This window comes from Schizophyllum commune (genome assembly GCF_000143185.2).
Source record: "Schizophyllum commune H4-8 unplaced genomic scaffold SCHCOscaffold_13, whole genome shotgun sequence".
Classification (NCBI taxonomy): Eukaryota; Fungi; Basidiomycota; class Agaricomycetes; order Agaricales; family Schizophyllaceae; genus Schizophyllum; species Schizophyllum commune.
Genome location: NW_026089550.1, coordinates 814,702 through 838,138, shown reverse-complemented (window position 1 = coordinate 838,138; position 23,437 = coordinate 814,702). Strand labels below are relative to the sequence as shown.

At 56.8% G+C, this 23,437-nt stretch overlaps 11 protein-coding genes across 11 annotated transcripts; 6 read left to right on the top strand and 5 right to left on the bottom strand.

Moving 5' to 3' along the window:
* Window positions 1-326: 326 nt before the first annotated feature.
* Window positions 327-1,730, bottom strand: SCHCODRAFT_02642040 (uncharacterized protein). Its single transcript, XM_003026059.3, has 2 exons — window positions 1,488-1,730; window positions 327-1,437 (listed from the first exon to the last, which is right to left on the bottom strand). Exons 1-2 carry the CDS (start codon window positions 1,599-1,601, stop codon window positions 745-747), a joined length of 807 nt encoding a protein of 268 aa, XP_003026105.1. The 5' UTR covers window positions 1,602-1,730; the 3' UTR covers window positions 327-744.
* Window positions 1,731-1,852: 122 nt separating this feature from the next.
* Window positions 1,853-2,945, top strand: SCHCODRAFT_02101143 (uncharacterized protein). Its single transcript, XM_050341794.1, has 3 exons — window positions 1,853-2,044; window positions 2,103-2,513; window positions 2,564-2,945. Exons 1-3 carry the CDS (start codon window positions 1,969-1,971, stop codon window positions 2,809-2,811), a joined length of 735 nt encoding a protein of 244 aa, XP_050197704.1. The 5' UTR covers window positions 1,853-1,968; the 3' UTR covers window positions 2,812-2,945.
* Window positions 2,946-4,440: 1,495 nt separating this feature from the next.
* On the top strand, window positions 4,441-4,834 carry SCHCODRAFT_02479852 (uncharacterized protein; the record flags this gene model as incomplete). Its single annotated transcript, XM_050342777.1, has 2 exons — window positions 4,441-4,497; window positions 4,544-4,834. Coding segments are annotated over 2 exons (348 nt in total), but the record flags the coding sequence as incomplete, so codon positions are not given.
* Window positions 4,835-5,250: 416 nt separating this feature from the next.
* SCHCODRAFT_02517756 (uncharacterized protein) lies at window positions 5,251-5,709 on the top strand (the record flags this gene model as incomplete). Its single annotated transcript, XM_050343381.1, has 1 exon — window positions 5,251-5,709. A coding segment is annotated over one exon (459 nt), but the record flags the coding sequence as incomplete, so codon positions are not given.
* A 542-nt stretch (window positions 5,710-6,251) lies between these two features.
* SCHCODRAFT_02555613 (uncharacterized protein) lies at window positions 6,252-7,326 on the bottom strand. Its single transcript, XM_003026060.3, has 3 exons — window positions 6,992-7,326; window positions 6,822-6,936; window positions 6,252-6,768 (listed from the first exon to the last, which is right to left on the bottom strand). The coding sequence occupies exons 1-3, from the start codon at window positions 7,262-7,264 to the stop codon at window positions 6,476-6,478; spliced, it is 681 nt and encodes a 226-aa protein (XP_003026106.1). The 5' UTR covers window positions 7,265-7,326; the 3' UTR covers window positions 6,252-6,475.
* A 1,116-nt stretch (window positions 7,327-8,442) lies between these two features.
* On the top strand, window positions 8,443-10,843 carry SCHCODRAFT_02642027 (uncharacterized protein). The gene is made up of 9 exons (XM_050346257.1): window positions 8,443-8,659; window positions 8,718-9,349; window positions 9,407-9,482; window positions 9,533-9,578; window positions 9,629-9,717; window positions 9,767-9,874; window positions 9,934-10,259; window positions 10,368-10,477; window positions 10,546-10,843. The coding sequence occupies exons 1-9, from the start codon at window positions 8,579-8,581 to the stop codon at window positions 10,695-10,697; spliced, it is 1,620 nt and encodes a 539-aa protein (XP_050197701.1). The 5' UTR covers window positions 8,443-8,578; the 3' UTR covers window positions 10,698-10,843.
* Window positions 10,844-11,038: 195 nt separating this feature from the next.
* Window positions 11,039-13,015, top strand: SCHCODRAFT_02555606 (uncharacterized protein). Its single transcript, XM_003025989.2, has 6 exons — window positions 11,039-11,126; window positions 11,177-11,221; window positions 11,274-11,740; window positions 11,791-11,960; window positions 12,013-12,689; window positions 12,743-13,015. The coding sequence occupies exons 1-6, from the start codon at window positions 11,071-11,073 to the stop codon at window positions 12,894-12,896; spliced, it is 1,569 nt and encodes a 522-aa protein (XP_003026035.2). The 5' UTR covers window positions 11,039-11,070; the 3' UTR covers window positions 12,897-13,015.
* Window positions 13,016-13,390: 375 nt separating this feature from the next.
* On the bottom strand, window positions 13,391-14,592 carry SCHCODRAFT_02693279 (uncharacterized protein; the record flags this gene model as incomplete). Its single annotated transcript, XM_003026061.3, has 4 exons — window positions 13,391-13,676; window positions 13,733-14,070; window positions 14,195-14,412; window positions 14,475-14,592. 3 exons carry the CDS (start codon window positions 14,590-14,592, stop codon window positions 13,870-13,872), a joined length of 537 nt encoding a protein of 178 aa, XP_003026107.1. The 3' UTR covers window positions 13,391-13,676; window positions 13,733-13,869.
* Window positions 14,593-14,853: 261 nt separating this feature from the next.
* Window positions 14,854-17,103, bottom strand: SCHCODRAFT_02642018 (MFS general substrate transporter). The gene is made up of 10 exons (XM_050346256.1): window positions 16,880-17,103; window positions 16,689-16,829; window positions 16,569-16,635; window positions 16,458-16,517; window positions 16,339-16,405; window positions 16,193-16,291; window positions 15,890-16,143; window positions 15,723-15,836; window positions 15,571-15,672; window positions 14,854-15,523 (listed from the first exon to the last, which is right to left on the bottom strand). The coding sequence occupies exons 1-10, from the start codon at window positions 17,066-17,068 to the stop codon at window positions 15,132-15,134; spliced, it is 1,485 nt and encodes a 494-aa protein (XP_050197700.1). The 5' UTR covers window positions 17,069-17,103; the 3' UTR covers window positions 14,854-15,131.
* A 325-nt stretch (window positions 17,104-17,428) lies between these two features.
* SCHCODRAFT_02716655 (uncharacterized protein) lies at window positions 17,429-17,925 on the top strand (the record flags this gene model as incomplete). Its single annotated transcript, XM_050347062.1, has 1 exon — window positions 17,429-17,925. The coding sequence occupies one exon, from the start codon at window positions 17,429-17,431 to the stop codon at window positions 17,888-17,890; it is 462 nt and encodes a 153-aa protein (XP_050197699.1). The 3' UTR covers window positions 17,891-17,925.
* Window positions 17,926-19,163: 1,238 nt separating this feature from the next.
* On the bottom strand, window positions 19,164-21,663 carry SCHCODRAFT_01194301 (uncharacterized protein). The gene is made up of 14 exons (XM_003026063.2): window positions 21,342-21,663; window positions 21,279-21,293; window positions 21,157-21,185; window positions 21,082-21,106; window positions 20,940-21,021; window positions 20,859-20,891; window positions 20,785-20,810; window positions 20,690-20,727; window positions 20,566-20,636; window positions 20,308-20,508; window positions 20,138-20,219; window positions 19,939-20,086; window positions 19,861-19,884; window positions 19,164-19,798 (listed from the first exon to the last, which is right to left on the bottom strand). The coding sequence occupies exons 1-14, from the start codon at window positions 21,405-21,407 to the stop codon at window positions 19,526-19,528; spliced, it is 1,113 nt and encodes a 370-aa protein (XP_003026109.1). The 5' UTR covers window positions 21,408-21,663; the 3' UTR covers window positions 19,164-19,525.
* Window positions 21,664-23,437: the final 1,774 nt, after the last annotated feature.

Here is a 23,437-nt window from a genome sequence, read left to right as displayed (position 1 = left end):
CAGATCCACCATGTATCGCTCGACGGGCAGGTGGAAGGCACGAAGGACATGGCATCGATACAGGAGTTGCGGGACAGAAGGACAAGCGACGTAGTAAGAACGAAGCTTCCTTTTGTAAAGAGACGCTGATCGAGAGCGTAAACGCCTTTTGAAGAAGTGCCTTCGTGAGAAGCAATGGCTGAAATTCCCATGAAAGCCTAACAGCCATTGCCATGTCTCCTGTGCGCTATCGTTGTCCGACCTCAGAAATTGGGAGAAGCTGGGAGGTCGTACCTGACATCAATACTTGTCTTGTGCGCAAGTACGTCCAACGTAAGGAACGATGAGTGCATAGTAACGAAAACACGATGAGGAAGAAGACGATATCAGGCAGGTGGCACAGCGCCATAACATGACGATCAGGGAAAACAAAATATATTTAGCGAGTGCAGTGCACAAACAAGAGCATATCGACACTAGATACTGCAAACAACAAGGATAGTGAAGACTACAGAAAGTGATTTTTAGCGAGTAGCACCGGGCTACGGAGTATTTATGACAAGAGCTATACAAAGCCGAGTTGAAAGCAAGGAGCACGGTGGACACGGTCAAAAGGTACAACAACCTATGAAGAACACGGAAGTCAACGAGAGTCGCTGCCGGATGTCCTGAATCGGACAGCAAAAATTCAGAATGCAACAAGGGTGCAATGGCCGTTCTCTCGCACGAGCTGGTAGCAAATAAAGGGCTCGGCATCGCAACCATTTAGCCACGCCCCTTGCCCTTCCGGTCCTGCGCGGGCTCGCCCGCAGGGCGGCCACCACGGTGGGCAGGCCCGTGGGGCCGAATGTGGGCGCCCCGCGCGGTGCTGGAGCCGGCCGGCGCAAAGCGAGCATCACGCTCGCCTGCGCCTCCCGGCAGGCCACCACGGCCGTACTGCCCAGCGGGGCTGGCGCGCCCTCCGCGCGAAATGCCACCAGCGGGGAGCCGCGACGGCCCCGCCGCCTCAAAAGGCGGCTGGCGGGGCGCGTAGGGGATGAATATCTCGGGCGGGCTGGCGGTGCTCGTGCCTGGGGACCCTGCGCCAGCAGGAAGCGGCGAGGCTCCGAGACGATCGGGGCGGCGACCGCGGGCGGCGGGGAGGCCGCCGCGGGTGGAGGAGGTGGAGGAAGAGGAGGCGGCAGGGTAAGGTGCGTGCCTACCACTGCTGCCAGTGGACGCGGTGTCGTCGTCGTCGACCGACTCGGAACTGCCGGGCTCTTCCTCAGTGCTTTGGTCAAAATCATCGTCGTCCCTGGCAAAGCGCTGGGCACGCGAGGTGCGCTTGCGGCTGCGCTTCGTACCTTCGCCATCGCTGAAGTCTAGGTGCCAATATCCGCCGCGTCCGCCGCCCTCGATATCGCGGCGCGAACGGCGCCTGAAGATCTTGTGCAGGGAGAGGGCGTGGCGGATGGAGGCCTGCAATTTTGTGAGGAATGCAGGCAGAGCTACAGAAATTGTACACGCACCTTCCAGTTCGTTTTCCCGTCGCCGTACCAAGCAAAATGCTGCTCGATCGCCTGTGCTATCTCGTTCAGCGTAAGCTCCTTCGGGCTGCGCGAGCAGCCCTGTATAGCGAGCATCGCGAGGATAGGGAGGGAGGTAGGGCTGAGCACCGTGGCCGTAGTCACGGCACAACGGCACCGTGGCACGGCCACGTCGTCCGTGCCGCTAGCGCTTGAGTCTGAAGGTCGACCACAGGTCGACGGCACGGGGACGGTCACGGAATTTGCCGTCAGAGACCGCGGACCCACGGCCGTCACGGCCGTGACACGTCCCACGGTTGAACTTGGGCACGTGCAGATCCTTGCCCTTTGAAAATAATGTGTTCATTCGTTGTCATCTGTATGTCAAGAGCCTCAATCCCTGAGCAAATGGGAGAGCAAATAATCCTTCCGTTCTCGTCCGCGCCATCTCTCCTTCAAGGCTCCGTGTCTACACTCTTTCGGCATGGAGTGCGTCGTGCAGCCACCCCTGCCGCCGCTCCCGGCGTATGCGGCAGATATCAAGAATCCCAACGCTTCTCGTGAGATCCAGAAGTACTCGCGCATGTTCGCCGCTGACAATGAACTGAATGCATTCAGTTACCGAATACACGCGCGGCATGATGTCGCCCACCCACAAATCGTCTATCGCCGGCCGTTCGGGAGCGTGGTTTATATCCTCTCTCTTGCTCGTCCTTGTCCCACTTGCAGGACTGGCCTTGCCCCTCGCTCTTTTCGGAAAACGCATTTTTGGCCCCCATATCAATACCATTCAGCTTTCCTTTGCTATAGTACTACTCTACATTGAGCTCCTTGTCGCCATTTTCTCTGCCATCCTTTTTCTTTTCCCCAATTTCTTTGCATACCACCGGATATCATCAGCCGTTTGTCCTCCTCGACGGCATCGATCACACTGGTCATTTATGTCTCTACGACGTCTTCGAAGGCTCATTCGGGTGGATTCCTATTCAATCCTTTTGCGTGGGACACAGGGCGGGACAGCATCCTTCGGTGTGTGATCAGTCACCCGGTTCCACCATGTTTACTCACGTCTCCTTCAGTCGTGGACTCGACGACAACTGTCGGGCAGCTCAAACAACAGCTCATCGCGAGACATCACGTTCCCGATGACTGCTGGGCCTACCGCCGGGCCGTGCTCATCAAGCCCGGGCGTCGCCTGCCCCTGTGCTCTTGGGAGACCATGGCTGAGATCGGAGTAGGGGCTGGAGCGCACCTTGAGCTTCGCTTCCTATGCATCGGCGGAGATCCTGGTGAGTTCTTACAGCTCTCCTCTGCATTCAAGTGCTGATAGCACGACAGGCTCTCCTTCGACAAGCGCAGACGTCGACATCGGGAGTACAGGCAAGCCATCGGAGGATCGTGACAAGCCAGGTGCGTAGTTATGGTCCGAAAGTCAGCTCCAAACTTCATTGAGGCTTGCCCTATAGCGCAACGTCGTAGGAGGGAACGGGATGAGGACGAGGATGGCGAAAGTCTCGCGGCGTCACCCGATGGAGTCATTAGTCGCTCAGATGCCCGTCCGAAGAAGCGACAGCGCAAGGCAGCCCCCATCCACTGCGATGATGTCGAATCTGAGCTCGAAGAAGACGAGGACTTTGTTGACGAGGAGGCTGATTACATTACTGAGTCCGAGGATTCTGACGGTGATGTCGAGATACTTGATAATGAAGAGGTAATCATGCTTCACGCCCCATCGCTTGTTCATGAACTGACTGTTTTCTCAGCTCGCCGAGATCCTCCCGACCAAGATTTCCGATAGTAAAAGCAAGCGGAAGGCTGCGGTCAATGCTGGTGCGAGGACCAAGAAGAAGAGGCGCCGAAGCAAGACGAAAGCGAACACATCTGTCCCCGCTCCCGCTCCTGCTCCGGTCGGTGGCGGTAGTGCGGTGAAAGGCGCCACCGGGAGTGGCGGTACACGCGGAGTAAGTTTTCTCTTCTTCCTACCACCTTCCTGGTCGCATTTGCTGACATCTTCCTTAGCGCCGCCACCCCATCTACCTATTCTTCGAACAGGTCGAGTACAATGCTCACGGACAGCGGGGAAGCGAAGGCTCAACCCACTGGCGCTTCTGTCATGGCAAGCGCAAGGTCCACACTATCACAAAAGCGATGAAGGGCAACAATAACGGTACATCCCCTCTATTGCATCGTGTCAACGTAGCTCATCAGGTCCCAGGTCTCGTTGCACAACTCAAGAGCGAGCCGAACCTTTACCTTCTCTACGAGCACATCAAGCAACGCTCTCCGCACGAAGGCATATCTGAAGAGGAACGGGACCTCGCGTCGGGCAAGTTACCAATGACGGACGAGATCGCAGCCCAGTATGGCGCGAAGCTCGATCAACGCCAGCAGAGCATCAAGAAGGCGTTTGAGCGGCAGCAGGCAGCGCGACAGGTGCGTCGCAAGGGCTGGTTATGGGGAATGTCCATACTTACACCCCCGAAGGAGCCATGGAACGAGAAGGAGTTCGAAGAGTTGTTGACGCGGTGGATCGTGGCCTGCGATCAGCCCTTCGACGAGGTGGAGAAGCCCGAGTTCATTGCCCTCATGTCCTATGCGCAAAACCACACGCCACCGCCAGGATACACGATGCCGGGACGCTTCACAATCAAACGACGCGCAATGGACATGGGCTCGAAAATGGAGGACGAGATACGGAACATGTTCGAGGTACGTTGCTCACTGCAACATCTTTTCTCCGCTTATACAGACGCCAGGCTCTGGAGAGCCAGGTTGCTATCTCCCTCGATGCATGGACATCAAGCAACGGGTACGCATTCCTCGCGATCATCGCCCACTATGTCACAAACGATGGTCATCAAGGTGCGCTTCGCCTCGATTCAGTCTAACAAGGTGCTCACCATGCACAGAGGAGCTCCTCATTGACTTCCATGAACTGATTGGTGCTCACACGGGGGAGAATATGGCGCATGCCGTGTGGGAAACATTGGGTACATATGGACTGAAAGGCAGGGTGCGTCGTCTTCTCCTCTTTATGTATCCATGTTTATCCCTTCTAGATCTCCGCCTTCGTCATGGACAATGCGACAAACAATGATACACTGGTCGAGGAGATTGAGAGGCTGTGCATGCTCGACGGCATACGCTTCTCCGCCACGCAGGCGCGCCTCCGGTGCATGCCGCATACCATCCACCTTTCTGCCATCAAGGCCGGTACTGCCTCATCGTACAAACTGCGTAGGCTCATTATCTTGCAGCTACTGGAAGCGATCGGTGCCATAACTCGCTCAGAGGCGGACAAGGCATCGAGCCGGACTGTCAATTACCAAGATTCCGTCACCAGTCCCCTTGACCCGAAGCCCAACACCTCCCGCAACAAGAAGACACCTGGAGGCGCTGCTCAAGCAGTCGAGGATGATGGTGATAGCGAGGAGGAGGAGGAAGGCAATGATGAGCAAGTCTCGGAGCAGGATGTATCCACAGCAGTCGGCAAGGTGCGTTGTAAATCACTATTATTGACCTTTGACTGAACATTACCCTCTAGCTGCGTGCAATCGTTCGCGCCATCCGCTCCAGCCCACAACGCCGTCAAGCCTGGCCCGCGGAAGTCCGATTTGTTCGCGCAAGCTCGCCATCTGAAGACGTCCGCATTCTGATGCTCATCCTCGATGTCAAGACTCGCTGGTCTTCCACTCATCAGATGCTCCGTAAGCCCCTTACTCCGAGGCAGCCTTGCGCAATTAGCTGACATTTTTCAGGTCGCGCGCTCCATTATAAGGCTGCAATCAATTCCTACGTCCACCGCTTCCATGAGCTCTCCCACCTCCAGCTCACCGAGAGTGACTGGAAGGCGATCGAGATGGTCACGGGATGGTTGAAGGCATTCCGGGAGGCCACCACCGACATGTCGACGACGTCGCGTCCCATGCTTTCCAGCGTACACTGCACTTTCCGTACGCTGCAGCTGCATCTCAAGGATGCACTCCGACAACTGCCGAATGCGGCACCATCACGATTGCGGAACGGGCTTGTCGAGGCCCATGCTAAGCTCGCTGAATACTACACGAAGGTTGATGAGTCGTATCTCTATACATGGGCAGGCTGTACGTTGCTCTACCGGCTCATCATGCCCACACTAACCACTTTACAGTGCTCGACCCTCGCATATCCTACGAGGGGCTCAAGCTCGACTATCAAGACGACCCCGACCTCATGGAGTATCTAGAGGATGCCAAGTCGAAGCTTCGTGAGCATTATGAGGACAAGTACGCGAAGAAGACCACAGCCTCGACCTCGACAACCGCACCGCCTCCCAACAGCACGACCCCCTCAACATCGACATCCTCCGCACATAATCCAAACAATAGCTCGCCACGAAAGCTCAAGATAGGCGAACGTTATCGTCGCCCGCCACCCGCCGTCATCGACGAGCTTGACGAGTATTACAAGATGCCTCCCGAGGATTTCGACGCGTGCGATCCTATCCAGTGGTGGCACGCGCACCGATCTCGCTTTCCTAGGCTGTACCGTCTGGCTTGCAACATTCTATGCATCCCAGGTACGCTTCACGCGCTGTAACTATTTGTACACATAGCTCACAGTGGGGTTAGGATCTGCTGTTGCAGTCGAGCGGGTCTTTTCGGGGGGAAGAGATACGATATCTCTGCGTCGAGCAAGCCTAGCCCCTTCGACAATTCGTGTCCTTATGCTGGTCAAGCACAAGCTCAGGCTCGAGCGTCGGGCTCTTGAGATTGCTGATGGAAAGTATGTTGTTTAGATACTTCTTACAAACACATTCTTGTTATATCGTACTACCCTAGTAGCATGCCAATGTTCGTGTTACCGTCGACGACCGTGATGACCGTCTCCGTGATCAAGCCGTGCCGTGCGAGGGTTGTGGGACGTGCCACCCGGTCCGTTGAGCTCACGGCCGTGACCGCGGTACACCGTGACCGTGCTCACCGTCGCCGTGCCACGGACGGTGATCAGTCCTAGAGGGAGGCCTCGGGGCGTTCACGCCCGCGCTGCCGGACGAGATCGAGGTTGACGGGGACGCTGTCGGGGACTCTCAGCTTGTTACGAATATAGGCTTCATTCTGCTCGTCGCGCGCTATCAGGATAGCGTTGACCTCCGGCGGCTCCTCCGAGGCCTCGGGAGAGCTGGACGAGTCGCTGGCGGGAGGAGGCGGATGGAGATACATGTTGCTCGAGTAGAGCTGTTCGAGCGGGGGCGAAGCTGTCTGCGCATGGATCGACTGTTCATACGAGCGAGGGCCGTAATTCTCTGGACCAAGCAAGCATTAGAGCCGCCTCGATATGTGGCACACCGAGACTCACGCGGAGGATAATTTTGCAAGGGGTGCTGGGCATGGAGAGAGAACAACGGGTCCGGCGCCTGTGGGACGGGAGGGTAATAGGGCTGCTGTAGAGGCACCGCGCCCGCGTAAGGATGCTGCGAGTAGGTAGGAATCAGGCGTGCTATCGTATGCGAGTAACGGCCTACGTACCGGCTGCGCTGGCTGCGGAGGGAAGCCAAACTGCTGCCCATAGAGCGGGGCATTGGCGCCGTCGTCGGGAAAAGGGTAGGTAAAAGAAGGCGGCGGCGGCTGGGGAGGAGAATTGCCAGGCGATTGGCTGTCTTGCTGTCCGCCTCCTCCAGCGTAGGGCACGTTGTCGTGCTCTTCGGTAGGACTATGGTAGGATACAGGGAGCAGCAAAAAATCGCTCGACTGGCGCCTCGTAAAGTCGAGGCTGTTAAACGGGATGGGTCCTCCAGACATCTGGAGGACGAAAAATGCAATCGCATCGTGGGCGCCAGTCGTCGCATGTAGTGATGACAGGGTCAAACGCAATAATACAACACCGCCAGAAAAATGCCGAGGGAGGGGGCTGGTCAGCGGCGGACCGACCGGCGAAGCACGGCGGCTTACCGTGATCAGATCGCCGAGAGAAGCAGGCGTGACTATGACGGAGGTGAGGGCAGATCGTGCAAAAACGCGCGGAAGGGCTCGATTTCGGTCGGGATTTGGGCGCCAAATATTCGAAGGGGCTCGGGGGGACCTGGGGATGCGGTTGAGAGCAGCCAGAGCGCCTCAGAGCGCCAGCTTTTATGCAGAAAAGCTGGTTGTGACGGGGATGTGGGTCCAATCAGTCACAGCGCTAGACCATACTGGGACACAGGCGCATGCCGGTCGATGATCGTCCTCCAGCCGCGATCCTGCACCGATCCTGCAGGAGGGCATTCTTCCGCGGTTCTTTAGGGTTCTTACTGCGCATGTAGGTCAGCATGACCCAGAAGGAAGTTTCGAAAGTACAAGGCGAACTCACACATATATCCAGGAGGTGCTCTTTCTCTACTACTATCTCTTTCCAGTAGTCTGTATACAGGCCGGCGACCAACGCCTATCCGTTCTTACAGCTAAGCTGTCCAGCGATTGACCACATCGTATGATTGATACAATCGATACCTACGGTATGCGTGCCGAACACGGGGAGGTGAGGAGGCGAATAGGTCCATTCGGCGGTTCTCGCGATCCAGTATCGGTCGGCTGGACCACACTTCAGGCCCGCTTCAGGCATATAGGGTGGCCTTAGTTGCCCTATCACACCCTCGAATTGGCTTCCGCGCGTATGTCCCGATCCGACTCGAGCATTCAGCGAAGTCGAAGGAGTGTCGCTGAGTTTGAAGAATCGGAATGCATAGACGGCGGACTGGATTGCTGTATTCGATACAAGTGATGAAGCTGATCTACTCTGGTCCAGAGTAGGCCTGCAAATGACCTCGCGTCGTGCAGCAAGTCCGAAGAGCGCGACACTGCGCAACCGCGTAGGCCGCCAGGAGGCGAGCGAAAGTCGTCGAAGTATTTGTTGAAGCACGTGGACAGCATCAAAAGCGCATTTTGCCAAATAAGGCGATTACGCCACATTCTCCTTCAGGCGACGAGAGAGGTGAGCGCATGTTTCATTCAACAGTCATCTACCCAGAGTCCGAGCTACCTGCATTCGCACCTCAGCATCTTATGCATCTAGAGACTGAGCGACCGCTGTGTCTGTATTCCTCTGTCTTACGCGCCCTCGACGTAGAGTGATCACGCATGCATTTCGGCAAGACATACGCCCAGCTTCTTCTGGACCTTCCCCCAGAGCTGAGGGACAATGCGATCCAGTACAGGCAGGTGCGTGGCTGAGTCCACCTATATACAAATTAGCGCTCATAAAAGTCTCCGCATGTAGCTCAAGAAGCTCATCAATCAAGTCGTGCGCGAGCTAACAGCGCTCGGCCTCAGTCCGCAGGTCCTGCACGAGTTGCTCGACGATCACGATAGCTCCGAAAACGACAAGGGGAAGCAGCGCGCCGAGCCCAGCCCCATCCCAGAAGGCGAGGGGGACCCATGCGTCCCGCGCGTCGTCTACGAATTCAATCACACCTCCGGCAAGATCGAGCCCAGGTTGCGCCTCCGCGTCGGCGCGTCGCTCCCTCATCTGGCACCCACGCTGTACCGGCTCCGTAGCAGCGTCAGCGGCAACATACACACAGACGATGAGCCCACCATCGAGGACGCGGAAGAAGCGGACTCGGGCGCGGGTCCGTCCATGAACGTGCTTCATGACATGCGGCGATCGAGCACGGATGCAAGCACATCTAGCGCCGTGGAAGAGATCAGTACTGCCGATCATGTGTCCCCCGATTCAGTGGAGGACGAGGAGATCATCATACCCCTACCATCGGACGAAGCTTTCTTCGCGCTGCTATTCACTGCCCTTCAATCCCTCTCCACGCACTTGGAGTCTCTGAAGGCCGACTTCGCGCACTCCCTACGAGATCTGGCTCGCAGTATCAGTGATACTGCCCGGCCCGTCAGCAGGTGAGTCGAGGTTTCGAATGGCATGTCGATATGCGAGCTTACCTCCTTGGCCGCCAGCACGAATCCTAAGTTCACCCCACATTCTTCTGCTGAGCATCCCGGCGTACTTCACGTCTCGGCTGCCAAGAACGCTGTGCGCACAACCTCTCCGCTTTACGAGTTGCCACTAATCGTCGTGTTTAGTCAGATCTATATACTTGGCGATCTATCTTCCAGCTATACGTTGAAGGTCAGAACTCTGCATATTTACCGACACAGCACATACTGATCTCTGTTCAGCTGAGATCTTCGAGTCCCAAGGCGAGCGCAATCGTGGCGAAAGGGACATCCAGAAGGCCGAAGAACGGCTGAAGCTGTTCGCGGACCAAGTAAGCTTCCTCCCGATAGATGTACGACCATCGTGTAAACATGTTGTAGATCGCCAAGCAAGGCCTTGCCGACCCCTCGAAGCTCAAATTGACGCAGTCGCGCGAGGCCCTCCAACGCTTCCTCGAGCTGAATGCCGTTATCCTCAACGTGAAGAAGGTATGTGCTACTTGAACTCTATTATAGCGCAACTGTCATCTGATCTACTCGCCTTTCAGCTGCAGTATGCTAACGCCGAGGCCCTGCGCAAAATCCTCAAGAAGCACGCCAAACGGACGGCGCTGCCGCTCGACAATCGTGACCTGGCGTCGCAGAAATTCGGGCTCATACTGGCTTCTGCGCCAGCAGACGCCGACGGCGGTCACGGCGCGCTGATGCGCCAGAACCAGGCGGTGATCATCGACCTCCTGCAGAGCAGCCCGTCCGCGAACTCGCTCGCGCACCTCCTTGTTCAGTCGATGACGGAGACGCTGCTGCCCATCATCCCACACCTGGAGGACTACTCGTGCCTCATCTGCACCGACGTCGCATTCAAGCCCATTCGGTACGTGCCGGGCGGTCGCCTTCTCATGAACGTGCTTTGCCCTTCTGCGGAAGGCCCTTTCGTGATGTGCCCACAAATGATGTACCCACAAACTAACGCGCTGATTAGGTTGGCGTGCGGACACCTCTTCTGCGTCCGGTGCCTCGTCAAGATGCAGAAGCGCGGGAAGGGGCAGTGCCCGATGTGCCGCGCGAACGTGGTGCTGCAGGCGGACCGATGTGAGTGTCCATTCATATAACTTTGCCCAAAAGTGGACAAGGCTGGCTGACGAACGTGCGCCACATAGCGAATGTGGATTGGGCCCTCATCAACTTCATTGAGGATTGGTTTCCGGTGGAGGCTCGGAAGAAGTTACGGGCGAATGAGAAGGAGGCGGCGGAGGAGCAGTTGGAGGAGTTGGGCCTAACGCCCGAGGATGTGAGGTGTGTAGTTATGTGAGGCTGAGAAGTCTCTTGATTTGTCTTGTTCGCTCGCGCGTCGCGGGATATACCATAGTATATGTGTAATGGTCTTGCTATACCGGATGTAATATGGGTTTCCGTGTTTTCTCTCTTTGGGTGTGGGCGCCAGTGCCACCGTATCAAGCATGCATCACATTTTCGATTAGTGATCAGATTTGCTTGTGAACGTAGGCTCTTGTTATACGGCTGTCCCCTCTCATACTTCAAAGAGGACTGTTGAGGTAGGCGTCCATCCAAGAACAATGGATTTCCAAATATGGGCATCTTTGTTCGTCGCGATCACTGATGGATGCAGCGACGCGTTCACGCGCCGTATACCTTGTTTCCAACACTCATCTAACCTCAGCGCGATGCAGCAGCAAGAATCTCAGGAGATTCCCCAGGCTACCACTGCAGTGATTGTGGAGTGCGTCAACTGTGAATGCCTGCGAGAACGAGGGCGCTTACATGATTCAGTGGTCAGCCTGACAGCAAGACTAGGCGCTACGATCGCCAGCTGCGGTGCGTCGCAGTTCAATCTCACCCAAATCACCTCACTGACCTCTTGAACCAGATTGTGGGCCGCCACCGGGCAAGCCGCGCTCGAAGAGTCGCGCATATTGGTCATTTCCGGCACCGCAACCAGCACCTCCATCCTTAAAAACCTCGTCCTCCCCGGCATAGGCCACTTCACCATCCTCGATGACGCGCGGGTCTCCCCCGAAGACGCGGGAAACAACTTCTTCCTCGAGGCGCAGGACAGCATCGGCAAGCTGCGCGCGGAGGAAGAGGTGCGCCTCCTGCGCGAGCTCAACGACAGTGTGGACGGGAAGGCGAACACAAAGTCGCTAGAAGAGCTTCTGGACAAGGACCCGGGCTACCTCACGTCCTTCAGCATCGTGATCGCGCACAATCTGCCGGGCAGGCTGCTCACGCGCCTAGCGGACCTGCTGTGGGAGGCGGACAGCTCGCCGACGCTGGCGGTCGTGCGGTCCGCGGGATTTGTGGCGGAATTCTTCTTGCAGTATCACAATCACGCAGGTGTGTGTGGCAGAGTACGAGAGGTCGATGTTAGCTAATGGGCGCTTAAGTGATTGAGAGCCACTCGGAGACGATGCCGTCGTTGCGCATCTCAAAACCCTTCCCCGCGCTGCTCGAATATGCCGAGTCCCTCGACTTCGAGAAAATGGACTCTACCGATCACGCGCACGTCCCTTTCGTCGTCATCCTCGTTCGCGCGATGGAGGATTGGAAGAACTTGGTGTGTGGCGCGGGTCCCTTCACTTTCTACACCGCACTCACCTCTAGTCCAGCACGATGGCAAGCCGCCACAAACGTACGCGGAAAAGAAGGAGTTCAAGGCCACCGTCCAGGCCATGAAGAAGAAGTTTGACGAGGAGAATTTCGACGAGGCGGAGGCGCAGGCATATCGCTGCTGGTCCGAGACTGGCGTGCCCAGCGAGGTGTCTGCACTGTTCGACGCGCCCGAACTCTCCTCCGTGTCCGCCTCCTCCCCACCCTTCTTCATCCTCCTTGACGCGCTTAAGAAGTTCGTCGCGCAGCCGCCGCACGTCCTGCCACTATCCGCCGCGCTGCCGGACATGAAGGCGAGCACGGGGAGCTACATTGAGCTTCAGAAGCTGTACAAGGCGCGCGCGCAGGAGGAGAAGGAGGCGTTCAAGAAGCTCCTCGCGCACCCCGTGCCGGATGAGATCGTCGACTCGTTCGTGAAAAACGCGCACGGGATCAAGTTACTGCGCGGCGAGAAGTGGACAGATGTGGACAAGAATGGCACTGCGCTGGCGAAGGCGATCACGGAGACCGATGGGAAGGAGGTTGGAACGCACCTCGCATTGTCTGCGCTGTCCAACTTGCTAGCGAAGACGCCTGAGGCGCAGATCACGGTGGAGGCGCTTACCGAGGAGACGAAGGCGCTGCTTCCGCTGGGTACCACGCTACCAGAAGCATTTGAGGCGGCTGTGGGCGAAGTGTGCGTGTCACTGTTCCCTCTTTCTTCTTCGTTGAGCTGACCCTCCCATGTAGCGCACGTTCACCAACGTCTGACCTTCCGAACACGGCGGCTTTCCTCGGCGGATTGGTTGCACAGGAGGTGATCAAGATGATCACGAAGCAGTACATACCCATCAATGCCGTCTGCGTCGTGGATCTCATTGGCACTTGGACGGGGATGCTCTAGGCGCGCATCTGCGAGCAGTGGTTACGAGCGTCGACCAGTACGCGCCTGCGAACGACATAGACCTACACGAATTGTACACTATCCATACTGACTTGCATATCTGTTGATGTTGTCCGAGGATTCGAAGTGCTGAGGAAGGAAGGGAGGGGTCATTGTGACCTCGTTGCCTGTGCATGAAAACCAAGCGTTCGTGTTATCCAGTCTAGTAAGTTTCGTTCTCATGTAGGCAAGGCTCATCCTACTGAGGTGTTGTATCGATATGAGCTGTGCTCTGGCACGAGTCTTGTTGAACAGTCTACAATCAATTGAGTGTAGATTCCGCTCCGCGACTTGCGATTCGATAGGGTATACAACAAGTCAGTACTTTCCTTCTTTCCTCATGAGCACAGTCTCTAGCGAACTTTGTTCTGCGTATGTGCAATCTCGAACCACAGAAGGGTACTGCAAACCATCGACAGGTTCGAGGCGCACGACAGATTCTGATGACTACAAACCTCATAATCAACACTGTCATCACAGTCAGCCTCAAGAGTACACGACTCACGCAGCAACCCAGCGCCAATCCATCCTATGCTACTGACAGTCGTGCACGATGAGCTTAATTTTGCACCCAGGGACGCGTCAGCCCAGCGTTCTAACGCCATCCGAATCTATCCATGAGAAGGCAGCGATCTGAGCAGCGCAAATTTGCTTTCAATCGTCGCGGTCGGTAATCACGCTCCATTGCGCGGTTATGGGCTCGCTACCCGTAGCGTCGTGGCCCTTGGGAAGATGTAGGAGCTGAGATGGGCCGCGTCAGACGCGCTCTGAGGGTTGACAGAATGTATACTACATACTGCTGCGCGCGCCCCATTCCCAGACGGTGCTTTGCCTTACAAGGGACGCATTCGACGTGCACGTTCAGAGATTCCATGTCCGCGAAGGTTGCCTTCTTAGGGTCGAGCCCGCAAGCTTTGATGAGGATCCCCGCGTGCTAGCTCGCCTCTTCATCGAAATGCACCTTGCTGCCTGCAGAATCCGGATAATAGAACGGCGTGACAGCAGAGTCGCAGGACGCAAGCATGGTCGCGAGCGAGATCGTTGTGTTGTCTTCTTCGATCTCCTGCTCGGAGGCGAAGAGGCAGGTATGCAGCAGGGCGCGGGGGTAGGACATGGGCTCCGTGCATTTCGCGCACTTGAAGTAGGTGATCGCGAGGAAGAGGCAATCGAGGGTATCTTGGTCTGTTTCTTTTCCTTGGCTCCAGCAGCCTTTCCCATGCCTTTCGTTGGGCGAGGTGGAGGAGGTCAACCGGATTGACCAATTTGAAGATCTCGAAGAGGATGTCGAGCGGCATGCCGGTGATCTGTTGCAGTTTCCTTGCGTGTGCGAGGAATTTGCCTTTAACATGACCTTCATCTCTCGCGTCGTTGTCGGTGATCCCATTGGCTTTCGCCACTTTGCGCCGTTTGTTCGCAGGTCTGGCCTTCAACGTGGGTGCTTTGAATGTCTTGTTCGCAGGACTGTTCGCTAACTTGGCTATAAATGTTTTCGCTTTCCTTTCCGGCTTCGGCTTGGTCGCAGTCGCAGCGATCGACTACTCAGTCGACCAGCGGAGGCTTGAGCACCACGAGTGGCGACCGTCGGGTGCATGTCTTGATGGGCGGCCTTCTGATCATGCAGCGCCTTGACGCGAGAAGATGATCGAGTTCCGGACATAGAGACCAGGGGAAGAGGGAGAAGGATGCGAAGTCGTGTGGTGGTAAGAGACAAGATGAAGAAGCGTGCAGTCACGGATAACGCATGCAGTCACATCAAAACAAGGTGATCACGTGGTCCGGGCGCCTCGTGGCACCTCGGTCCCGAAAGTTCAACTATTGGGAGTGCTGGGAGTCCGGCTTCGATTTGTACAAGAGTTCAGTAGGACAGGCAGGATCACGGATCGCAGACAACCTTGGGAGAAAGAAGCCGCATCGTTCGTTCTTCGTCTTTGACGACTTGGTATAATCATTGCAGTATTTGCGAGGGGTAACGAGCGTGAACGATAAATTAGCCAGGACAACAACAACAGTGAGACCTATGACAACCCGGTCTATGTAGCGCGATGCTTTACGCAACGCAGGCAAGCTATTTACATGCACCTTCGAAGAAGGCGCCTTCCCAATCCATCCGAGATATATACATCGACCATCACAGAGGTTTTCGCAGGCCGAAGTCAAACAGCAAGAGCAACAAGCACCGCGAGCCACAAGAGCACTTCACAGGCTGTAGACGAACCACGCCGAGCGGTCGCCCAGGCCCGGCCGCTCCTCTACCTGCGTCGACGTCGCCCGAACCTGCGCCTTCTTCTTGTTCTGCGACCACAGGTAGCCCAGGTTGAGCGCCGTAAACACGATCATGAGCACGCTCATGATCAGCATCGTCACCGTCGCGGAGTGGTAGCGCGGCGCGGCGGAGAGGGAGCCGAGGAGCCAGGTCGCGAGGATGCCGCCGCTGTTGGACATGATGAAGCCGATGGCGATGGCGGTGGCGCGGCGCGTGTGGGGGAAGACGTTGTTCGCGCCCCAGGCGGAGACGGTGGGCGCGACGGTGTAGGTGCCGGAGATGGAGAGGAAGAGGGAGCCGTATTGGATGCTTTGGTGCGGGGAGGCTGAGTGGGGTTAGGTGGGGTTGGGATAAGAGGGAAAATGGACGTACAGAGGAACATCGAGAATCCAATCACACAGAGCACAGACGAGATGATGGTGATGTACCCGCGGCAGCGGTAGTGGTCGGATACGAAGGCGCAGGCCAGGGAGACTGTGATAGATGTGAGTGGGTGATTATAGCCTGGCACTGCAGATACGTACAGACGAAGGCTGCTGCGAACGGCGGCACGGTCATCAATTGCGCATCCGCGCCTGCATATCCGAGGCCCTGCACGATAGAAGGTGCGAAATAGGCCAAACCGTACAAAGTAACACCTTGTAGCGACGTCAGTATCTGCGAGTATGTGAAGCAGCGCTCAAACACGCACCGTCGAAGAAGTACACGAGTGCAGTGAACCATACCTGGGGCAGGCCGAACGCCTTGCCCACTTCATTCCAGCTGAACCCGTCCACGTTCTCGTCGCGTGCCGTAGCACCCGCGGCCTTCAGCTGCTCTGTGACGTACTCCTTCTCCTTCGCGGAGAGGAAGCGTGCGTGTTGAGGCGTCCGAGGCAGCACGAAGAAGCCCGCGATCCCGACGAGGACCGTGAAGAGGCCTTCGAGAATGAAGATCCATGACCAGCTGGAAGATCATCAGTGGTGTTCCGGGGTGGAAGCCTGGACGCACATACCCGGGCTTCCCGCCAACGCCCTCCATGTGGACGATGCCGTACGCTAAAATGCCGCCGAAGGCACCTGCGACTGATGCAGACGAGAAGAATCCCGATATCCTGAACTCAGATTAGCGGGAGTAGAGCTTGTTGAATTAAAAGCGCACCTCAAGTTCAACTTCTGGCGAGGGTAGAAGTACGACAGGTAGAGGACGAGTCCCGGGAAGACACCGCCTAGAGGTGTATTAAGTCTTCTCTCCGATGTCGGAGAAGGGCTACACGTTACCTTCTAACAATCCAAGGAAGAACCGACAAGTAAGCAGACCGCCGTAAGTCGTTACAACGCCTGTGTTGATGCGTAAGTGGAGGGCTTTCTCCGGGCCTTTTTAACACCCGCCTTGACATGTCGTAACCACGCCCCAGAGCGTGAGCATAGCGGGAAGCAGGAGATTGGGACCGACAGCCTAACGGACGCGTGATGAGCGGCGCCACTGACAGGTAGGCTAAGGTGGCATGCCTTCAAGAGCAGATTCGAAGGGAGCTCAGCGATGATGTAGGGGATGTAGGTGACCGTAAGCGCCATGGAGTAGTCGTGATTGGTCATCTTGAGGTCGACTTGCATACCAGCGACCCGCGCATTCGAGACGTTCGTGCGATCCTAAGCATGGTACGTTAGCCGACGTCTTCGGGATAGAAGTAGCGACATACCAAGAAGGATAGCAAGTAGAACAAGGCAACCATGGGAAGCACATAGAGGTCGAGCTTCCGCCATACGACCTTCTCCATCGCTGGGTCTACCGAGGGGACGAGGGACACGGTGTCGACGCTGAGGTCGGCCTTGTGCGTTGACTGGCTCTGGGACCCTGGGGATGCCGTCTTCGACAGAGGGATCGCCATCGTTGGGCGCGATGATGATGGGGGGAGGAAGGGAAGTATCCGAGCCGGCTAATTCCCATGAATCTTTTTAACTGAGATGCGGCCATCAGGTGGTTTGGAGGCGAGAAGGCGGGCGTCACACGCGGGGGAACGGAACGGAGTCAGATGTCCATGAATCCTTTCCCGATTCGGCACCCATCACGCTATTGTACTCCGTTATGTCACGCTTCCGGTTCGTTTCCTCCCGCCACCATGGCCGCCCGATGCGTCCAGGGTGAGCTTTAGCCGGCCTGCGACGCAGATCATCACATGTAGTTGCAACCCTCGAGCATGCAAGAAATATCCCGGCGCTGATCATTCGGCCTGTGCAAATAGACGCTGATGCTCGACAGATTTCTTGATGCTCGCATCAACGAGCGGCTCGCGGGCGTGACGGGCTCGTTTGGACCATCAAAGGATATCTCTCACACAATACAAACGCATGGCTCGACAAAACATGCGGTAGTGCGTGTAACTCTGGCACAAGAATCATCTGGAGGCCGAGCTTCGCAATTCAGGCTGCAAGTGGTAACCCCGTTCTATGTCTCCCTTGCCACCCACAAGAGCCTTCGCGCCCTGTACCTGCGCCTGCGCACGACCTTATACGACTTGAAAATGGCCGACGGTGAACTTTCTCCAGTCTTCGCTCTCGCCTCGGCTGCCGGGATACTGCGTCGCCCCTGCGACTGTTCAGTCCCGTTCGCCAGCCGCGAAGCCGCATCACGCACACGATTGGATCCACCGTACAACGGGCTGATAACGGACAGCGGCTCGACTTTGCTTCCTTCACGCAGCCTACGCTGACATCAATGCCGAAACGCCATCCACCTCGAGCGCCTTCGTGCTCGACACGGAGTAGACCAGGTACATTGTTTGCGCGAAGATCTTGGCTCTATGACTATTCTCATGCCTTATCTGAGTTCTACGCCGAAGAGTGCGATGGGAAGCTGATGGGCTATGCGAATGGACAATGGGGCGACCTCACCACTGAATGGGACTCGATTGTGGCTACCCTTGCGGTGCACTATGACGGTGGGGAACACTGAATACCTTCCATTGGATCTTGCACTTGGTAGTGAATCAAACAGCTTATGGAAGCGATTCAAACGACAGGCAAAAGTTAGGCCCTTCGCACATGCTTCAATCTCGAGACACAGCAGACGGAAGGGATTTCCCGGTCCACCGGAAACCTCCATCTCGAACTCGAGATCTGTCGATCGCCTCTTGGTACGTGCTTCGGCTAAGACTGACAACCTACTTGCAGTATCACAGCATGTTACTTCCGCCTCCGGCTGCGCTACATCCTCCCCGCTCCGGTCATACCCTGTCCGCTATGGCCTTACCCTCTCGACAGTGGTCATAGCCAAGCACTCTGCACATTCGCCACTCGTTCAACGGCCCGCGTCTGTTTATATCGACCCCGAGCTATAGGCGGTTGGCAATCGCGTGCCCCAGTTCTTGACAATATATTCCGCTGAGTGAATCAGCATCTCCCGCTGAATGAATGAACTCGAAGCGCATGACCGCCTCCGCAGGGCCCTGGTTGAGAACGACCTTCTCCGCGGGTCCTCGTTGCGCTATCTCCTCGCCCGAACCTCGCGCACATTCCCGTGCAGGGTGCTTCCTTCAGGGCGTATGTTTGTTGAGAGAGGGCGTAGGTTTGTTGAGAGAAGCCCTCTCGGCCGACTGGTATAGGGCCCGCGAATGAAGGCTATGTGCGAAGGAGGGTTAGAGGACCACTGATGGGACCACGAGGGAAGGGCAAGGGGCACGAATTTAAGGTATGTGGTCACGACGTAGGGAATGCGGCCACGAAGCCAGGTACGACGCGAAGCTTCGCGAGCAGCAAGGGCTTTACGCCCGCACTGCAGATTTGAGGTGCTCATCATGCGAAGAAAATATGGTTCAGCGAGAGAGCCACTGGTTCATCAGCAGACCATCATGCTCGAGGGGATCGGCTGCAGGCGAACGTGTGCGTGAGAAACATTTTCACCATTTCCCAAACGCAGTCTCTCCACGACCCGGTGGTACATTGCACGCGCATCGTGTCGCACTGAATTCCAAGGTGGACGCGAGTGAGATGCAGGCTAGCCGCGAAGAGCTCCTTCAAATTTCCTGAGGCACACTCCACGCGCGTACTATCGTCAACACTGCACGAGCCTCCGCGCTACATACAGAATAAAATAAATCCTAGTCGTACAAAACGAGCGTACTGGCACAGACAAGGTGGAGAGGGGCGGGAATGGTGTGCTCACGCGGCGCCCGCCCCCACAATAAATTAGAATCCGGTGGAACAGGCGGGGGCCCATCCACCGGTGGTCGTAAGATCGTGTCTCCTCATCGTCGCGCGGGACGACGTCCGGGCCAGTCGCTGCTCTAGATCCGCATGTCTCCCTTCTCTTCTCCCCGAGTCCGAGTCCCGAATCCTAGTCCGAATCTTCATACTGCTGAACCGATGGAGCGCGCGTCGTACGAGTCGCCCTGGCTGTCGAGCATGCCGACCTGCGTCCCGTGGGGCGCCATCGCGCCGGGCCCGTAGGGGTGGTGCGCGGCGGGGATGGCGTTTATGGTGATCACCGGGTGCGGGTCCTCGAGGCGTTCGACGACCTTGGTGACGGAGATCTCGAGCCCGTCGGAGGAGCGCTTGAAGTGCCCCGTGCGCGGCGTGGAGGACATCTGCGTCGAGAGCTCGAAGGTGGGTATGTGCGGCGTCTGCGAGGGGGTCTGACATTAGTAATTGCGGTGGGCGCGCGGTGGTTGAGGGCCGGGCTCACTGTTGGTATGCGCGAGTGCGTGTCCTAGAGCCAGGTGTTTGAGCTTGAGACGGTGACGAAATCCATGTGAGCGCTCACCCTTCGGGAGCCGCTTGTGGTGTTGTCGAAGAGCGGGTTGGCGGGGCGCGAGTTGGACAGGTGCCGGTTCCAGCCTTGTCGGGCGTTTAGCGTGGACATGAGCGACAGCGTGTAGAGCTTGGCGAGGCAGAGGTTGCAGATGAAGTTCCTGCGATGGGGTCAGAAATGCAGTCTCTGCACGACGGACAGGAGTACATACAGCGTAGTCTTCGGGAATATGAGGAAGAGGACGAAGTCGAGACATGCGAGGAACGCGGTGATGAGCCCCGTCTGCACGGTCACTAGAGAAAAAGGTGTCAGTCTAACCGGATAAAATAAAAAGCGAGGCGCCAGCCAGCGCGACAACCGCCCCGACAGCGAAAGACGCACTCCTGATAATCGCATTGATCACATCATCCGTGTGCGAGAAGCCTGTCTTGCGACGGGCAAGGTTCCACACCAGCGCGACAGTGATCAGAATGTCTGCTGCCGCGGCCGCCACCAGCCACACGAGGGCAGCCCAGTGCAAATCGGGCTTGCGCGCGAAGTACTTGACTTCGACGATCTTTTGGGTCAGCCAGATGCCGCCGCCTGAAGGGGGGCGAGTTAGACAACGGAACGGTGGCAGGATTGGCCGTGAGGACGTACCAAAGGATACGAGGCCCAAGAGCACAATAACGAAGGGGATGATCATGGACTTCGTCATGTTCCAAATGCGCCTAGGAGGAGGCATCAGCGACAGAGCTAGCCGAGAGACCCACTTGAGACGTACCATGCGATGAAGCATTGGATGGGCAAACTGATGAATACCTGACAGTTGCGCAATATTTAGCGTACCGCGGCGCACGTTTCTCCATTTGAACGCACTATGGTAATGGGCTCTGCGGCAAGCACTGCAGGAATGTTCAGCAGACTGTCGAGACAAGGTTGTAGATACTCACTGATGGGGAAGTTCGTCGTCGCCTTGGGTGTCCCTATAGAGGATGAGCCCGCTGGCCGTGTAGCCCGTTGGCTTCACGCACCATAATTGTGGATGAGAGGCTCGTAAATGAACCCGAACTCGAACCCGGTGTTGCAAGTCTCGATGATGAAGAGATATAGGATCTAGAGAGGCGATAGTTGAACGACTACACGCTTGTGACGTGAGGCGGGCGGTCAGCTTACGAGGTAGCGGATCCACGATGCGTCCCTGTCCAGTAGGTTAGACTACAAGATGGTGTAACAACCGCCGCCACGCACCCCTTGTACGTCTGGAAGTAGAACAACATCTGCAATCGGGCTTGAGCATGGCTACCCTAGTACGATAGCGAGAGAGATCCTGGAGGAATCTTGCTCTCCCCGCTAGTTCATGATAGGCTCACCTGCATCAGCACGATCTGCTCGAGGGTCAGCGCTAGCCCTCTCAGATCAAGACAATGACGCACCCCATAGAGGATCATGTTAAGGCAGACACCGATGAGCATCGGCCCGAAGGAAAGTTCAACGCCCATGATGAAGGAAGGAAGGGGGGAAGGGGGAAGGAAGTGTATACAAGAAGGCGGGAAAGGCGGGCTCGATCTGCGCTGGTCGACTCTTCCGCGATGAGGCGGGCTGGCAGTGGTGGCTGGCAGCGATGAGGACCGTGGGCGGGCAGCGAGAAGGCCGCAGGGAGGGTGGCGGGGTGAGCCCGGGGTGGCGAAGAAGAAAGTCCGCGCTGCGTGCTGCGCGAAGCCTTAAGTACGCACGCGCACGAAGATTATGCGGTCGCGCCGCCTCGCGTCCCGTGAGCCACCCGCATCGCGTGCGCCATCTGCATTCCGGCGCGCCAATCGTCGCACGCTAGGCGCGGTGGGGGGATCAAACGCGGTGATGGGCCGTCACACGTAGAAGCCGCGCGCTGGTGATGCCCAGGTGATACTCGAGGTATGTTCGACTGATCCTACGGTTTGACGTTGATGGATGAAGCGCGGATGTTCGGGCTGCTGGCGCGCTGATCTTGCGATTTGTCGGGGTACGGTCGGGGCTGGAGTTGTGCTAAACCCGTCTGGGGTCAATGCATTGTATTGGGCCTGATAATTGAGTCCTCCCACCCCCGTCGTGTAAGAATCTGAAGGTGGACGAATACGACTCGCCACCGAAATACACATCGTCGTGATGCCCAGAGCCTTCCTTCACGCGACGTCGTCTTCGAAAGGCCAGCGTTATCTCTATACTGGGAGAACCAGACGCTAGCGTCGCACGCGCTAGCCTGCAGCGGTCCGGCCTAGCGTGCCCATTCTATGGCGGGCGTCATATACGTGACTTTTCGGGTGCTGCGGTATACACGAGGTCGGTGGTCACATCGTATGGCCGCCAGATCTGTGCACTGAGTGGATAGTTTGGACAGTTCCAGTCGAGTCCCTCCTGTCCATAGAGGGGCCCGGACGGGACGCGATACAGATGCAGCACTGAACGTCACGGACCGCGGAGAAGCGTAGCGACGAGCGACACTTCAACAGCGAACTGACGACTGCAAGAAGATCTTCGTGCGTGCGCCACCCGACTTGATGAAGCTAGATCTGGGCCTGAACATGTGGGCTTTCTCGCGCATGAATATTCGCGCCAGACAGCACCACCTTCGACGCGGCCGCTGGGGCTGAGCATTGCTTGATAGTTGTGCTTGATGCGAGCGTCGGGCGAGCAGTTCGTTTTGATCGGGAAACCGTGTCGCGGGACCGAGTGCGCGCATGTGAATATTGTGTGAGGGATGCGAACACCGTGGGAGGAGGATGTGGACTTTGAAGTTTGTGCGAGTGGATGTGAGTTTCGTGCAAGGGGATGGGAGGTTTGTGACCGATTTCCTCTTTTGGCACAAGCATTCATATTTCCGAGCGTCGCTGGACTTGACCGGGAATGCCGAGGTGAAGACAGAAGAGAGTGTAGCTTCTGGAAGTTCTGTGCTCGCCGACTCCCGCGAGCATAGCGACTGCTAGAAGAACTGCACTTCTATCGTTCTCAGCGACCTACACGCTCTCGCGGGGTCAGTATCATTAGAAGGTTAGAAGTCGAGTATATTGCCTGCTCACCCTTGCCCATCGAATCCTTGACCATCGAACCATTTCCTGCGCGCTCATAACGTCGAACCCCTACTCTAATTCGGGCTGGGTATGCGTACCCGACTCCTGAGGCAAGACCGCGATCACCGGGGGTTGAGTACAGTCCGAGCGTGAGCAACCCCGAGGCGGCGCAGGTCCGCGGCGAGTTGAGATCAGCAGCGGGAATACAATAACGGAAAAGTGACCGTCGTCGTCGAGGAAGGTACTGATAGAAGAAAAGGTCGGCGTACCTTCCTTGCACCGATGTATACTCCCTTGCATCCATGTATACTCCCTTGCACCGATGTATTCTCCCTTGCATCGTTGTATACTCCCTTGCATCGATGTATACTCTCTCGTACCGGCGTAGACAAGCAAAGCCCGGTGAGGTGGAAACGAGAAATGGACGTACCGGAATAGAGCAATCAACGGACTCAGGACACTCAGTGAATTGTAGACGCGCCCGA

What these genes read in the sequence shown, in the direction of transcription:
- SCHCODRAFT_02555606 (XM_003025989.2), top strand. Translation starts at nt 11,071, where the DNA reads ATGCAGCAGCAAGAATCTCAGGAGATTCCCCAGGCTACCACTGCAGTG. An exon ending in GCAGTATCACAATCACGCAG is followed by an intron (nt 11,741 to 11,790) that starts GTGTGTGTGGCA and finishes TGGGCGCTTAAG; the next exon opens with TGATTGAGAGCCACTCGGAG. An exon ending in TGGAGGATTGGAAGAACTTG is followed by an intron (nt 11,961 to 12,012) that starts GTGTGTGGCGCG and finishes CCTCTAGTCCAG; the next exon opens with CACGATGGCAAGCCGCCACA.
- SCHCODRAFT_02642018 (XM_050346256.1), bottom strand. Translation starts at nt 17,068, where the DNA reads ATGGCGATCCCTCTGTCGAAGACGGCATCCCCAGGGTCCCAGAGCCAG. An exon ending in CGTGGTTACGACATGTCAAG is followed by an intron (nt 16,518 to 16,568) that starts GCGGGTGTTAAA and finishes GCATCAACACAG; the next exon opens with GCGTTGTAACGACTTACGGC. An exon ending in GTTCGCAGCAGCCTTCGTCT is followed by an intron (nt 15,673 to 15,722) that starts GTACGTATCTGC and finishes CATCTATCACAG; the next exon opens with TCTCCCTGGCCTGCGCCTTC.
- SCHCODRAFT_02101143 (XM_050341794.1), top strand. Translation starts at nt 1,969, where the DNA reads ATGGAGTGCGTCGTGCAGCCACCCCTGCCGCCGCTCCCGGCGTATGCG. An exon ending in CAAGAATCCCAACGCTTCTC is followed by an intron (nt 2,045 to 2,102) that starts GTGAGATCCAGA and finishes GAATGCATTCAG; the next exon opens with TTACCGAATACACGCGCGGC. An exon ending in GGGCGGGACAGCATCCTTCG is followed by an intron (nt 2,514 to 2,563) that starts GTGTGTGATCAG and finishes CGTCTCCTTCAG; the next exon opens with TCGTGGACTCGACGACAACT.
- SCHCODRAFT_02555613 (XM_003026060.3), bottom strand. Translation starts at nt 7,264, where the DNA reads ATGTCTGGAGGACCCATCCCGTTTAACAGCCTCGACTTTACGAGGCGC. An exon ending in CTCCGCAGCCAGCGCAGCCG is followed by an intron (nt 6,937 to 6,991) that starts GTACGTAGGCCG and finishes ACCTACTCGCAG; the next exon opens with CATCCTTACGCGGGCGCGGT. An exon ending in CTTGCAAAATTATCCTCCGC is followed by an intron (nt 6,769 to 6,821) that starts GTGAGTCTCGGT and finishes TGCTTGGTCCAG; the next exon opens with AGAATTACGGCCCTCGCTCG.
- SCHCODRAFT_01194301 (XM_003026063.2), bottom strand. Translation starts at nt 21,407, where the DNA reads ATGGGCGTTGAACTTTCCTTCGGGCCGATGCTCATCGGTGTCTGCCTT. An exon ending in TACTTCCAGACGTACAAGGG is followed by an intron (nt 21,107 to 21,156) that starts GTGCGTGGCGGC and finishes CCTACTGGACAG; the next exon opens with GGACGCATCGTGGATCCGCT. An exon ending in CTTGGGCCTCGTATCCTTTG is followed by an intron (nt 20,509 to 20,565) that starts GTACGTCCTCAC and finishes GCCCCCCTTCAG; the next exon opens with GCGGCGGCATCTGGCTGACC.
- SCHCODRAFT_02642027 (XM_050346257.1), top strand. Translation starts at nt 8,579, where the DNA reads ATGCATTTCGGCAAGACATACGCCCAGCTTCTTCTGGACCTTCCCCCA. An exon ending in CTTCCAGCTATACGTTGAAG is followed by an intron (nt 9,579 to 9,628) that starts GTCAGAACTCTG and finishes ATCTCTGTTCAG; the next exon opens with CTGAGATCTTCGAGTCCCAA. An exon ending in GGTGCTGCAGGCGGACCGAT is followed by an intron (nt 10,478 to 10,545) that starts GTGAGTGTCCAT and finishes TGCGCCACATAG; the next exon opens with CGAATGTGGATTGGGCCCTC.
- SCHCODRAFT_02642040 (XM_003026059.3), bottom strand. Translation starts at nt 1,601, where the DNA reads ATGCTCGCTATACAGGGCTGCTCGCGCAGCCCGAAGGAGCTTACGCTG. An exon ending in ACGGGAAAACGAACTGGAAG is followed by an intron (nt 1,438 to 1,487) that starts GTGCGTGTACAA and finishes ACAAAATTGCAG; the next exon opens with GCCTCCATCCGCCACGCCCT.